At 37.3% G+C, this 13219-nt stretch overlaps 1 protein-coding gene across 1 annotated transcript in view; it reads left to right on the top strand.

Moving 5' to 3' along the window:
* Positions 1-13219, top strand: part of LOC122360375 (protein kinase C alpha type-like) — a 104976-nt gene that overhangs the window by 40832 nt on the left and 50925 nt on the right. Inside the window, exons 7-13 of the mRNA XM_043260919.1 lie at positions 1344-1549; positions 3532-3700; positions 8243-8396; positions 9557-9682; positions 10142-10371; positions 11275-11435; positions 12433-12620. Of these exons, the coding sequence (XP_043116854.1) occupies positions 1344-1549; positions 3532-3700; positions 8243-8396; positions 9557-9682; positions 10142-10371; positions 11275-11435; positions 12433-12620 (1234 nt within the window). The remainder of the gene's footprint in view (positions 1-1343; positions 1550-3531; positions 3701-8242; positions 8397-9556; positions 9683-10141; positions 10372-11274; positions 11436-12432; positions 12621-13219) is intronic.

Genomic DNA, 13219 nt, shown 5'->3' on the forward strand with positions numbered 1-13219 from the left:
TTTGTCTTTTATTCTTTGACTAACAGACATCACAGCAGCAGGGTTATTAGGTTATTTGTCTGCTATGACTTTAAGACCTGCTGCTGCTGAACATGACGAGGATATGACACGCATGCTTGTAGTTTCATTCATGCTTTAATATGAAATGTTACAGGCCGCAGTGTACACGGACTTGTTTCATGTGAAATTGAAAAGCATGCGCCATGAGCACTGCATAGCAGAAGACTGAAACAAAAATAGGTTTTTACTGACATGTGGCCTGATAACATCTCATCTGACCGCATGTCAACTGTTGTTCTACTGAAGCTGTTGTTCTACTTTCGGTGCTCATTTGACTCACACCTAGTGCTGAGGTGACGTTTGAGTGTGCGTCTGAAATGTGTCATGTTTATATGCTCATAAAGATGTTCTGCATTTAATGTGAGTGAGGTGGCCAACCTTAGCTCCGCCCCTGTGTTAACACTATTAAATATTTTTAACGCCTTTAAAGTAGAAAAACTGATTGCCTGCGCTAATATTAATACATGTAGATTACGCTTTGTATAAGAACCTATGTTGTTTCAATGATGTTTATAGTAACATCATGATTATTAATAGAAGCATTAATACTACTGATAGTAATCTTTTATAGCATAATCTGCATTAAAGTATAATCTGCATTATTAATAATAATAGTTTTATTAATAATAACAATAATAAATGGAAATAATACTTTTACTTAAAAGCATGCCTTTTGTTTTGGCTTATTTTCTGATTCATACAGTTCTGCAGGTCTTAGTATATGGATTATGAGCTCAGTTATACTGTCATAGCCTATCTTGACACATTTTACCCCTTCTCTGTTTTTTCTCAGGCTCGTAACCTTTTCCTCTGTGGCCCGTCACTTAGCTAAAAATCTGTCTTTTTTTTCCTCTGAAAAGAAAAATCCACTCATTCCCCAGTGAATAAAAAGGGCACAGGACTGTTTTTAGAGAGCCCTCAGCTATAAGCTCACAGAGGAACATAGAGGAGATAGTCTTTCATTTTTCACTATCCTTCCTCACTTTACAGGCTTAACCTGAGAAAAGGGAAGCCATTCCTGTCTGTAATCCAGCCTCAATGACTCTATTAGAATAGACCGTTTTAAATAGCTAAAACCGCTGAAAAGACCTTTGACTTCCATGTATTATTGATTTATGAATTGGATTCATAATGAGAAGCAGTCATGTTTAAACAGCTTTTGTCACGGTCATTATAAGCACGGCCTGTTAAATTGAAATCTCCATTTATTGGCCACATTTCTGCGACTGCAAAGACACGAATGACCTCTGACCCTCGACCGTGTACTGTCTGTGTGGTCTTAGGTAGGATGGTGGGAGAACGGGGTGTTACGTCTGAGGTACCCTGCTTGGTCTCGGTATGGTCCCTTCCTGCAGCCGCCCGATGATGCTCAGCACCTGAGGGTCGTGACATTGGAGGAGCGGCCCTTCGTTATCGTGGAGCTTGCAGACCCTGCCTCTGGAACCTGCATTAGAGACTCTGTGCCATGCAGACGGCCTCTCAATGCCAGGTTAGTACTGATCTGACAGCATCGTCTGCCATTTATCATGTCTTTTCTGTATGGGGGGGAAAGGAACATTGTTGTAAAATTGTTCCGGTGGGTCCCAAGGAACCATAGTTAAATTAGAAAGTTAGGAACTAGATTTGCTTGCCTTCACGGGTCTATGACCTTTCAGTGAGACAGGCATTGCAGTATCATTCCACATTTTGCCAAATCCTCTATCAGAGATCATACTCAGGCGTTAGTGGAGAAATGCAGTATCTATTAAAGCCAAACTGATATTAGTAATGCATCCTCAAATGCAAATTCTCAATACTTTTAGATTGTTAATCGTTTGCCCCGAAAGAGCGGTTTTAATTTCATAATTTCATGTTTTGGTGCTGAATTTTAGTCATTTCAAATGTATTGAAGTGAGTGTATTCTACAGAGTGTATTGGTAGCATTATTTTTTCATTTATTTTATTTTTATTACTGGCAGCTTATTTATTTTCTTTTTATTTCTTTTATATTTCATTTATTGTAATCACAGCTACTGTTATATTAAACCAACATTTGGCCATCAATTGTTTTCAAGATATAAAAAATATTATGATTATATTATATTATATTTGATAGTATCATTATTATATCGATATTGTAATCGGTGTATTGCTAGCATTATTTTTATTATTTATTTTATTTGTATTACTGGCAGCTTATTTAATTTAATTTTATTTTAATTTAATTTAAATGCTATAATTATCAAACCAACATTTTGACCATCAACCTTTTTTAAAATATTAAGCTTTTATCACTTTAGAAGGCTGATGGCAAAACATTGGTTTAATAATAAAGATGTCTTCATAACTTGCACTTCTATATTTATGCGTGCATGTAAATTGTATTTGTTAATTGAAAAGCAATATATGGCATGCCAGTGAAGTACTTAGAAATGGCAAGGTTTTTTCTTACAACAAAGAATTCAGTTTGGAAGCATTGGTCATCTTTCTCCGGTCATTTGTCAGATTCTTTCAATTTAGTCTATCTCTGTGTACCCCCCCCCCAACATATCACTATGTGGTTCCAGGGGCTATACTCACCTGCCTTAGCTTTGCAATCGATCACTTGTTTCCTCTCCCTCTCTTTCTCTCACTTCCCCTCTCATTTGGCTTTGCCTTGTGGCGATCTCTGCTCATACTTAGCCATCATGTTGCTTGTCAATCTGCTTGAGCTCTTGCCGTGTACACGTGTCTCTGCGGATGCTGCTCCCACACCAGACATATGGATGCCTGTGTTTCATCTAATTATATGGTTTTTAGTTATATCACAGAAAATGTACCAATATGTTATACAAGTGAAAATCTTTCTTTCAGTCTTTCTTCATTTCACATTCCCTAAGTCTAAGTCCTTCTGATAACAATGTTTTTCTTGTTTTCTCTCTTCAGGGTTATACTGTGTATGTCTGTGTACTGTATCTGTAAAACACTCATATTTTAAAATAAATAAAGTAAAATAGTATTACAAATTAAACAAAAAATGTTCTATTGTTATAATATTATGTAGTGCTGTCAAATAATTAATCGCATCCAAAATAAAAGTTTTTATTTGCATAATATATTTGTGTGTACTGTGTATATTTATTATGTATAAATACACACATATGCACATATATATTTAAGAATATATATATATATATATATATATATATATATATATATATATATATATATATATATATATATATATATATATATAAATAAATAAAGATATTACATTTTTATATTAAATATATATATATATATATATATATATAAGATATTACATTTTTATATTAAATATATTTATATAATATTATCAAAATATATACTGTATGACTGTGTCTTTTTAATTGGCTGCTTATGAGTAGTTAGTAAGGTAGTAGTTAAATTCAGGTATTGGGTAGGATTAGGGATGTAGAATAAGGTCATGTAGGCAATAGTGCACATAACTGAGCACTTTCTTTTTGGTTGCAGTGCACTTCAGGAAGGGGTGGCACCCATGAAACAGTGCTGCAAAGGATTCTGCATCGACATCCTTAAGCGACTGGCCAGAATTGTCGGCTTTACCTATGACCTTTACTTGGTGACCAATGGGAAACATGGGAAGAAGATTGATGGAGTTTGGAACGGGATGGTGGGAGAGGTAAGGGAAGCTTTTTGTGCCTTTCACCTACTTTAAACCGGCTGAGCTCGTTGTATTCCCATCAGCGCCTCCTCTCCTTATTCACTGTGCTGATGAGCAAGTGCCCTGGATGCACTGTCAGCGATATCACTGAGAAGACTTCACTTGCATATGTAAATACAGGCATTAGGTGGAGAGAGGACTACAGATTAAAGGCAAGGCTGCAATTCCCTTTGGTATCAGTAGTCATGATGATCAAACACTGTGATTATGGGATAGTTAAGGTCATGGTGCAGTGTTTTTGAAGAAGTTTCAGTAAGAAATCAATGTGAGCTTATAACATATGTCCATGTTCTTTTGAAGGCGGTAGATGTGTGACATTATGTGGTTGCCAGAGTGTTTTATTGAGAGGTTTCAACACTAGCAGGGGTTTGCAAAACTTTTCATAAAAAATTTGCTTTTCATTTCTAGCTGATAAATATTATAGCTCGTGATATAGTAAAATAAATGTGATTTTATAAAATAATAACACATTACAAATACAACAATGTGTGTTCAAAACTAATACTGTAAGTTACTATTTTAAATTTGACAAAATTATACTATGGTTCAAATACGATTTTTTTTATGTTTGTGCAAAATTTTATATTTACAGCAAAAATATTACAATTTGAAATAGCTTGTCTAAAGTGTTACATTATCCTTCCTTTCTGATTTATTAATAGTGTTGAAAACAATTCATGACATTTATTTTAAAATCTTTACAGTAATTTCTTCTTCAAAAAAAAATCGTACTGACCCCCCACTTTTGAGCAGTAGTGTGTGAAATACATAGAACTACATGACATGTCGATCTCTTAATTATTTTTTATTTTAAGTAAAGTATTTGTAGAAATGTTAGTGTTCTTAACAAAAGTTAAGGGTTTGCGGAAGATCTCAAGGCTTTTTTTTTTTGAACCGGGGGTCCCTGAGGGTCCGAGTGCCAGAGGTGGAAACCTCCTGCTCTCTGTAAAGAGTTTAAACGTGTAACTCCAGCACGGTGCATGATGTAACAGAGAAGTCACTTGTTGCCCTGTTTGATGACTGAATTCCCACCCGTATCCGCCGGCCTCCAGGACTCCCGAAACACTCTGAACCCTTTTAACACAGCGCCGAGGGATTCAGCTAATGGGTCACACGCACAAACACAGAGGTATCCAAGACAGAGGCCTGGAGCCAGCCAAAAATGAGTTGCGAGCGCATGTGAGTGCGAATGACAGACAGGAGGGTTGTTGTTTTGAGAGCGAGACCCCGCTGAGGCGCTCACACCCTGGAGTGACGCCTGTTCGAGACAGTTGCTAGGGAATGGAAACAGCTCTTTTCACTGTCTCATTTCCATTCTTCTGCTCTTAATATTTCTCACAGTATCTTATGCGTTTTTTTCCTCCCCTTTTCGCTTCTCCATCTCTTTTTCTGTGACCACGTCGTTTTCTTTCTCCCCTTTTCTCTCTCTCTTTCTCTCTTTTGGTCTCTCCACTGCATATTTTGATGCTCAGCCAATCAGCTGTCAGCACGGCCCCTGTAGGCGCAGCGCTAAGGGTTATTTTCTCAGGCTGCGAGTGCGAGTGTGCGCGCGCGTGAGCGGCTTTGATCTTCTATCTACGACAGGTCCACATTTCCCCTGTGCTGCATGCCGGCCTGCAGCAGGACCAGGGCTGCGGCACGCTCACGAGGAAACAACTTCATCGATGTTCTTCCCACAGTCTCTGCAGACCAAGAAACACGCAGGCTCACTTTCAACAAGGATGCAAAAGCTCTCGCTGCACACTGGAAATTATACTACCTAAACAATCCCTTCTCCACACACACACACACACACACACACACAGGCAGGTGTGCGTCTTTTCAGAATCAATGCAGCGTTCAAGCTGTCAGAGGAGATTTGGGAAAGCTTGTAACCTGCATGACTTTAGGCAGTGACTCAACTCTGCACCGTCGCCATAAATCCCGTTCCTCTGCATCACAAGCTTTTCACACCATTCAGGAATATAAAACAGAATGCAAAGTGAGAAAAGAGCCGCACTGGAAAGTAAAGATGTTAATGTTGTCCCTCCTTTTTGGTATTCCCGGGCATGCTTTCTCTCTGTATGGGGTGTACTGTCTCGAGATGGATAACCTGCCTCCTGTAGCGTCTATGTGTGCAGGCTTCTTACTACACTATCTGCCCGACCAATTTATGGATACTGGAATGCAGCCAGTACGTGGATTGAATATTAATTAGAGATGGAGGTTCTCTGAATTTGCAGATAGACCACCTGTTACTCACCACATATGGCTCCTGTGTTCAGGCAAAATGTTGATTTCTTGATGAGGACTCACCTCCAAATCACCGGTTCTTTGACTGCCTAGGTTTGCTGCACAGTGAAAGCTTTGATCAGTAAAGCGTAGAGGAAACTCCGTTAGGGCCGTAGTGTAGCGGTTGAGCCGCGGTGCTCACGCAGGCGGCACGAGTTCGATTCGTCATTGTGTCAATTCCTGAGCTCATTCCACTTTTTTCTCTCTAACGTTTCATGGTCTTCTTCCAGCGGCATTGCTGGTGCTTCTCTCTGTAAAGTGAACCTTTATTTTCTAGGGGACCTGGGGATAGAGTTAAAAAACCAAAGCATTTTTACATTTTTCTTAGCACTATTGTGTGGTGTTAATGTGACTACGGGTTACAGATGATCACTAGTTCAGTTTCTTATTTGCATAATTCTAACCTACAAATATTTGTTCCCTGTCTGTGACCTAGAAAACGGAGATTAAATAAATACTGTAGTTTACTTTTTAAATATTAGCAGAGTAGAACCGATCAATCCTTCTACATTTATTCACAGCATGTCGAGTGACCTTTGGCTTCCTAAACTTCAATATAGGGCTACAGCTTGTGATTATTATAATAATTCATTATTCATCTGGTAATTTTTTGTTCGGTCAGATGAAAAAGTCGTGTATTTTAATGAAAAATTAAAGGTTAAAAATATAACTGTATAAATGACTGTGCTGTATATAATGTGCTGAAAAAAGGGTCCGAAAATACATCAGCAGTTCAGAAAGATTTTTTTATGTTTTCACTGTAATCGAAAATACAGTACAGCAAAATATTGTGAAATATTACTTATTTTATATTGATACAATTTAAAACAACTGTTATGTCTTCTGTATCACATGGTCCTTCAGAAATTTTGTTCTCAAGAAACATTATGTTCTAAAAGCACTTATTATCTGCCAAATAAATAAATGAAGTATTAATGTTAAAAACAGCTACTTGATATTCTTCTGGAACCTTTTTTTCCTAGGGTGCTGCATTTATTTAAAGTAAGATATTTTTTTTGTAATTGCGTAAAAGTATTTACTGTACATTTTTTAAAATAATTTTAACACATCCTTGTTTAATAAAATAAATGATCCTTTTAAAAGACTTAAATGGTAGTGTAAATGGTAATACATGCATAAAAGTGGTTTGCAGTTTGAAGATGCATGGCTGCTCTTTAAATAACTAAATTATATATAATAAACATAAACAAAATAAGTGTTAATGATAATATAATAGGTAGAATCATCTGCATTAATGCACATTCTCTCCTCTGAATATAGCATAACAAATAAATGTATTTGCCAGACAAAGCCACAAAGAGCTAGGTGGATCAAAGATGGTCGAGCATATAGTTTCATGTGGTCAAAGTGCATATGCCACTGAATGTGCTTTTAGGTTTTTGTGTAATAAAGCTGTTCTTGTAGAAATATCATTACTGGTTTTACATGTACATGTTTATAACATTTAATGAATTTTACATTAACTTACATCTAAATTTAATGTCCATCAACTAATATTCACTTGCATTAATTTTTATTTTATATTATCAACCTTTAACCTTCCAAAAGCATTTAATGGCACAAGCACTTTGACCACTACATGCTCAGCCAAACCTTTTTAAGCGTTTAATACAAAGTGCTTCATGCTTTTGACAACACAGGTTGTGCACTTTTAATGCAGCAGCTTTCTTTGTGGCCTTCTTGATCCATAATGCATTTTTCATGTCAGAGCTGTGGCACAGAGGATAGTTGCTCCAGACGTATGCAGCTCTGTTGCGCTCGTGGGGAGATGGGTTCGAGTCATGCCCCAACCCCTCTCACTCTATCTTGTTGCTTTTTTTACTATCCTGTTTAAATATAGATATTGCAGTAGGTGCTTATTCAAACATTAGCATATTTTAGCTTTCATTCCTCTGCAAGTCACAGCGACCTATATGATCTCGGGACAAATCTAAGGCTCGGTAAGTAAGGAAATATACACTAGCCTGTGATGTTTTTGTGATCAAATGCATTGAGTATTCTGGAGTGTTTCTCAGGTCAGTATACAGTAATTTCCCTTGTCAAACAAGGATTAATCAGTAAAAGTTTACTAGGGCACAGCAGAATTTTACTAGGTCTAATGCTCCTGTAAAATGAGTCCCTATAAATCCTGTAAATAAAACTTTCCTGCTACTAATAAAAGTGGCAAAAGGGCAAAAATACAATCTTCCACTTCCTCCTGTTCACTAGGTTGTGTACAAGCGGGCAGACATGGCGATCGGCTCTCTCACTATCAACGAGGAGAGGTCAGAGGTCGTGGACTTCTCTGTGCCCTTCGTGGAGACGGGCATCAGCGTCATGGTCTCTCGCAGTAACGGAACCGTCTCTCCCTCGGCTTTTCTCGGTGAGTTTGAGTCTCGTGCGAGCCATAATGCTTCATCATATTTGACTTTAATCAGTCTCTGCTGCATGTGATTATGATGTATGACTTTCCAGGTACTGGTGCGTATCATTTCAGAGCTCATCAATCAGACTTACAGTTCCCTTTCAAAACAAACTATTTATCACACTTCAGTGAGAAGCACTAAATCAACATTTTTCAAACAGACTGAATTCTGTACATTTATTTTATTTTAATTTATAATTTATTTATTTATTTTTTTTTGTACTTCACACCATGGCACCAGCAACTTCAAATTCATTAGTTCAATTCCTAGGAATAGCTTAAACAGATAAAAATACATACTGTACATTTATGTGAAATTGAAATTGCTTTGCATAGTCTCTAGTAAAATTCGCTTGATGTGCCAAATGTCATGTTTTAAAAAACGTTTTTGTTTTTTTTTTGCATAACACTAGCAATATCAAGGACAGATGAAAAGAAAAAAATATATACCTTAAACTGCAATTAAAGTTGATTTGATACCGGTGTCTACCAAAAATGTAAATGTGTTTTTGTTTAGTTTTTTTGTTTTGGGCATAGCACTAGCAAAGTCAAGCGCATGGGACCAATTTTCCAGAAAATATATACAGCATTTTTAAGTCACTCTGAATAATAATTATTTTGACAAATCATCGCCTTGGAATTATAAGGTTCTGTTTGACATTTTTGTTATTCTTAATCTTATTTGCATCATGTAATGTTTCTTTTGTAAGCTGTATACACGTTTGGCCTTATTTTAGAAAACAAAAAGGGTTTTATATAAGTCTATGGAATGCAAAAACTTTGAATATCAATATCTCAAAACTGCTCATAATGCAGATACAACCTTGTAAACTACGAAATGTCAGTTATTTAATTTTCGTTTATTTTAAACAGGATAGCACTAGCAATATCAAGAATGCATGAACGCGTGTTCCCCAAGGCTCCCAGAAAATGCATGAACAGAAAATAATTTATATTTTCTCAAATATTACGCTGTTTCAAATTCTTAGTTAAGATAAAAAGTTCATTTTTAATATCCATTTCTGCTCTGTTGTGTACAAACCAAGTAAAAATAAACAATACTACTAATGGTTTTGATTTGTCTCTGTCCTCTCCTCTTTCACTGTGCCCTCTCTCAGAGCCGTACAGCCCTGCTGTGTGGGTGATGATGTTTGTAATGTGCCTGACCGTGGTGGCAGTGACGGTTTTCATCTTTGAGTTCTTCAGTCCAGTGGGGTACAACCGTAGCCTTCAGAGTGGCAAGAGTGAGTCCAATTTGCTCTTAGTACTGCATTTAACCTTTTAATAAGGTCAAACTTTAGTAGTCTCAAGCGTTATTTTAATGGACAAAAATGTGCAGTTGCTTGCCACTGAGTTTATTCAGGAGTCCTAATGGCTGAGTTCACCTCTGTTCTTTATTGGCCTGGACGTGGGTTTGATATTTGTGGTGCAGGCAGTTTCGCAGACACTCATGTATAATAAAGGACTGCAGACTTGTGCTCTGTATTCCTCTCCTTCCTCTGTTCTCTTCTTCATCCTCTGGCACCGGCCCCCCTTTCTCACCTCATCATCTGCATAGGAGAAGTATAGGAAGCCTTTTTTATCACTTTAGCAGTTTTGATACTTCTTAGTTTGTTTGGAGCTGATGAATAATTAAAGTGCCTTTAAAATTCAAGTCAGTGTTAAAAGTCTTTCTTTCTCTGTTTTTTGCTCTCCTCTGTCAGAGGCCGGAGGTTCTAAGTTCACAATAGGGAAGTCAATCTGGCTTCTTTGGGCTCTGGTCTTTAATAACTCCGTTCCAGTGGAGAACCCCAAAGGAACCACTAGCAAGATCATGGTTCTTGTCTGGGCTTTCTTTGCTGTCATCTTCCTGGCTAGCTACACTGCCAACCTGGCTGCCTTCATGATCCAAGAGGAATACATTGACACTGTGTCTGGCCTCAGCGATAAAAAGGTAAGGGAATAGGGGTCTCTGGGCTTCTGTAGATGCAGAGAAAACTTGTGTTTATCAGTATGTGTAGATGGGCAAACAGTATAAAGTATTTTATCATTTGTGATGTAGTGTTCACATGGATTTTGGGATTAATATTTTATACTAATTCAATATGTAAGACTACAGTGACTAGATTGGAACTGTAAATTGACAGTAGTTTAAATTGGCCACTAAGCGAATGAACAGCATGAAGTAGCATTTTCTCACTATTTGTCTTTTGAAGTACTGGATGCTATTATGTTGCATTTAAAATGTAATTAAGTATGTGTCTTTGAGATGTGCAGTAATTTGGCATTCTAGCATGGAAATATTCCTTTTCCCCTCACTCAGTGTTCACCTTGAGGAATCCGGAGGGATTCTTAAGGAAAAAAAACACTGTTTTGCTGTCATGCCAAATGAATGCACTTGTGTACACCAAATGAAATGTATTTGTGTTCCATTGTGTTTGTGTCATTTTCAGAAAAGAAGCTACATCAAATCGGGATACTTAAAGCCATTTAACTTTTGTTGGTTCTTTTTTTTCTAAGTGCCTCATGTTCATTTTGTAATCCCTTTTTAAACGAAAATAGTTTCCCCCATCTGCTTCGCTATTGTTGTCTTTTGTTAAAAGCAGAATGAACACAATGTGCATGTCAGCACTGCTGCTTTGTATATTGTTTTGTGTTTATGATGTATTATACTTGGTTTTGACAGCTGCAGTAGCTCTAGAGTTGTTTCTAACATACATTCGCTGTCACATGTCATTCATGTCGAAGCTTGCAGTATTTTTTCTTCGTGCTCTATTGTTAGTCCTCTAATTACTTTGAAAAAACAAATGCAACATCAATTTCAATCACTGTTTCATACTGTGTTCCCCTCTCTCAGTTTCAGCACCCCACAGAGCAGTACCCCCCTCTGAAATTTGGAACGGTCCCTAACGGAAGCACAGAGAAAAACATCCGCAGTAACTATCCAGACATGCACCAGTACATGATCAAATACAACCAGAAAAGTGTGGAGGATGCCATCTCCCACCTCAAGACTGGGTCTGTGCTGGCTTTCTTACGCTCATTGACTTCCTATATTGTTTCCTATATTGTTTCGATTTTGTATTATGCTTTTCAGTTTTAATGATGCATAGATATTTCTTACTTGTTTTTAATGTTAAAAAACCCACTGACTTCTTGGCTTTTATCAGCTATGCAACAGTAAAAAAAAATAAAGTTAAATGTTTAGATCATTTTGTTTAGATTTGAGTTGCACTGTTTTGTATTTGTTTGTTTTTTTGGTCACTTATGCTATGTAGTATATAACCATTGAGTCAAGACAAACAAGATGTCTATCCTTCATTTAATTTCTTTTGGCCCAGTTTACTCAAAAACCTACAACTCCCGAATGTCATATATTCATAGAACTACAGTAGGATAGTAGGTGAGGCTATAAGGTATTCAAATAAAAAGATGAAAATGGTTGTCTCTCTAATCTCTACTTTTCCTGAAAATAAACTGAAAACTAAAATAAAATTTTTATATCTTCAAAGAAAAAAGCAATTATATAAGTTTTAGCGGTGCTTCAACCCTGCTAATTATATTTTCAGTTTGACATTTATTCCTTTGCTAGCTCATTTATACAGTTTTTAATTTAACGGAAACACTTGTGTTTATTTACTCTGCCTCTGTAATAGTTTTCATAACAACAATTATAACCTTGTTTCCAACCTGTTATCTAACATCTCACTCTTCCACTCTCTTCCTTACACCTCCCAGCCCCATGTTGCTCTGACAAACAGGAGTTCCTTTACGATGTGTTTGCACTTTTTTCCCTCCTCCCACACTTCCTCTCCCAGCCCTGCACACCTCACTCGCTCTTCCTCTATTTATCATGAGTTGTTAATCCACACCGTGGTTTTCCTGAGCTTGTCATTTCCTTATCCATTTTTAGCAAAAGTGATAATATAATGCCTGCACGCTACAAATGTGCTCTCTGCTCTCTTTCTGTCTGTCAGTTCCTTCTGACTCCTACTCTTCCTGTCTGTGTTTGCAGTAAACTGGATGCCTTAATCTATGATGCGGCTGTATTAAACTACATGGCTCGTAAAGATGAAGGCTGTAAAGTAATGACCATCGGCTCAGGGAAAGTATTCGCCACGACTGGTTATGGCATCGCCCTGATCAAGAACTCCCGCTGGAAGCGGCCATTGGACCTGGCCTTACTGCAGCTGGTGGGCGATGGTGAGAGTCTGAAGGTTATGCAGTATCAAAGTGCTAAAATTAGGGGAATGTATATTAGTGCATTTCTGCTGTTGGGCTGGAGAAGATAAAAGCCTTTGGGAGATTAAAGTCTTTTTTATGCATATTTAACAAGACTTCATTCATTAGCCTGTACTGCTAGCTTCAAGCCATCTTTCCAGCCATCTTGGTGTAATCCAGTTTCCTTGACATGACGCAATATGTATCTTTGTTGTCTAGCAGGTGATATTTTTCTTTGTGATAGCAGGCTGCTTACTGATTTAAAGATGATAGCAACCTACTGATGCATAAAAGAGATGGGCATGTATCAAAGATTCAGTCTTGGGAATAACAGAAGTGGTGTGCGGGAAAGAAAGAAAGACTGTGTTGTGTTCCAAAACCCATTGAGCTGCCTAAGAGGCAGGGTTTTAAAGCATCAAGCTGTGTCAACTGCGCAGTTTTTTGGTTTGTTTGTTTTTTTAAAGAAATCTATTTATTTGAATAGGGATCTACGTGATCAGGAATTTTGTGTGAGGTTGAAAAATTCACCCATGCAGATTTCCCAGCTGGTTCAAGTTGTTCAAGGCAACATCACATGCACC

Source organism: Puntigrus tetrazona, chromosome 16 (genome assembly GCF_018831695.1).
Source record: "Puntigrus tetrazona isolate hp1 chromosome 16, ASM1883169v1, whole genome shotgun sequence".
NCBI lineage: Eukaryota > Metazoa > Chordata > Actinopteri > Cypriniformes > Cyprinidae > Puntigrus > Puntigrus tetrazona.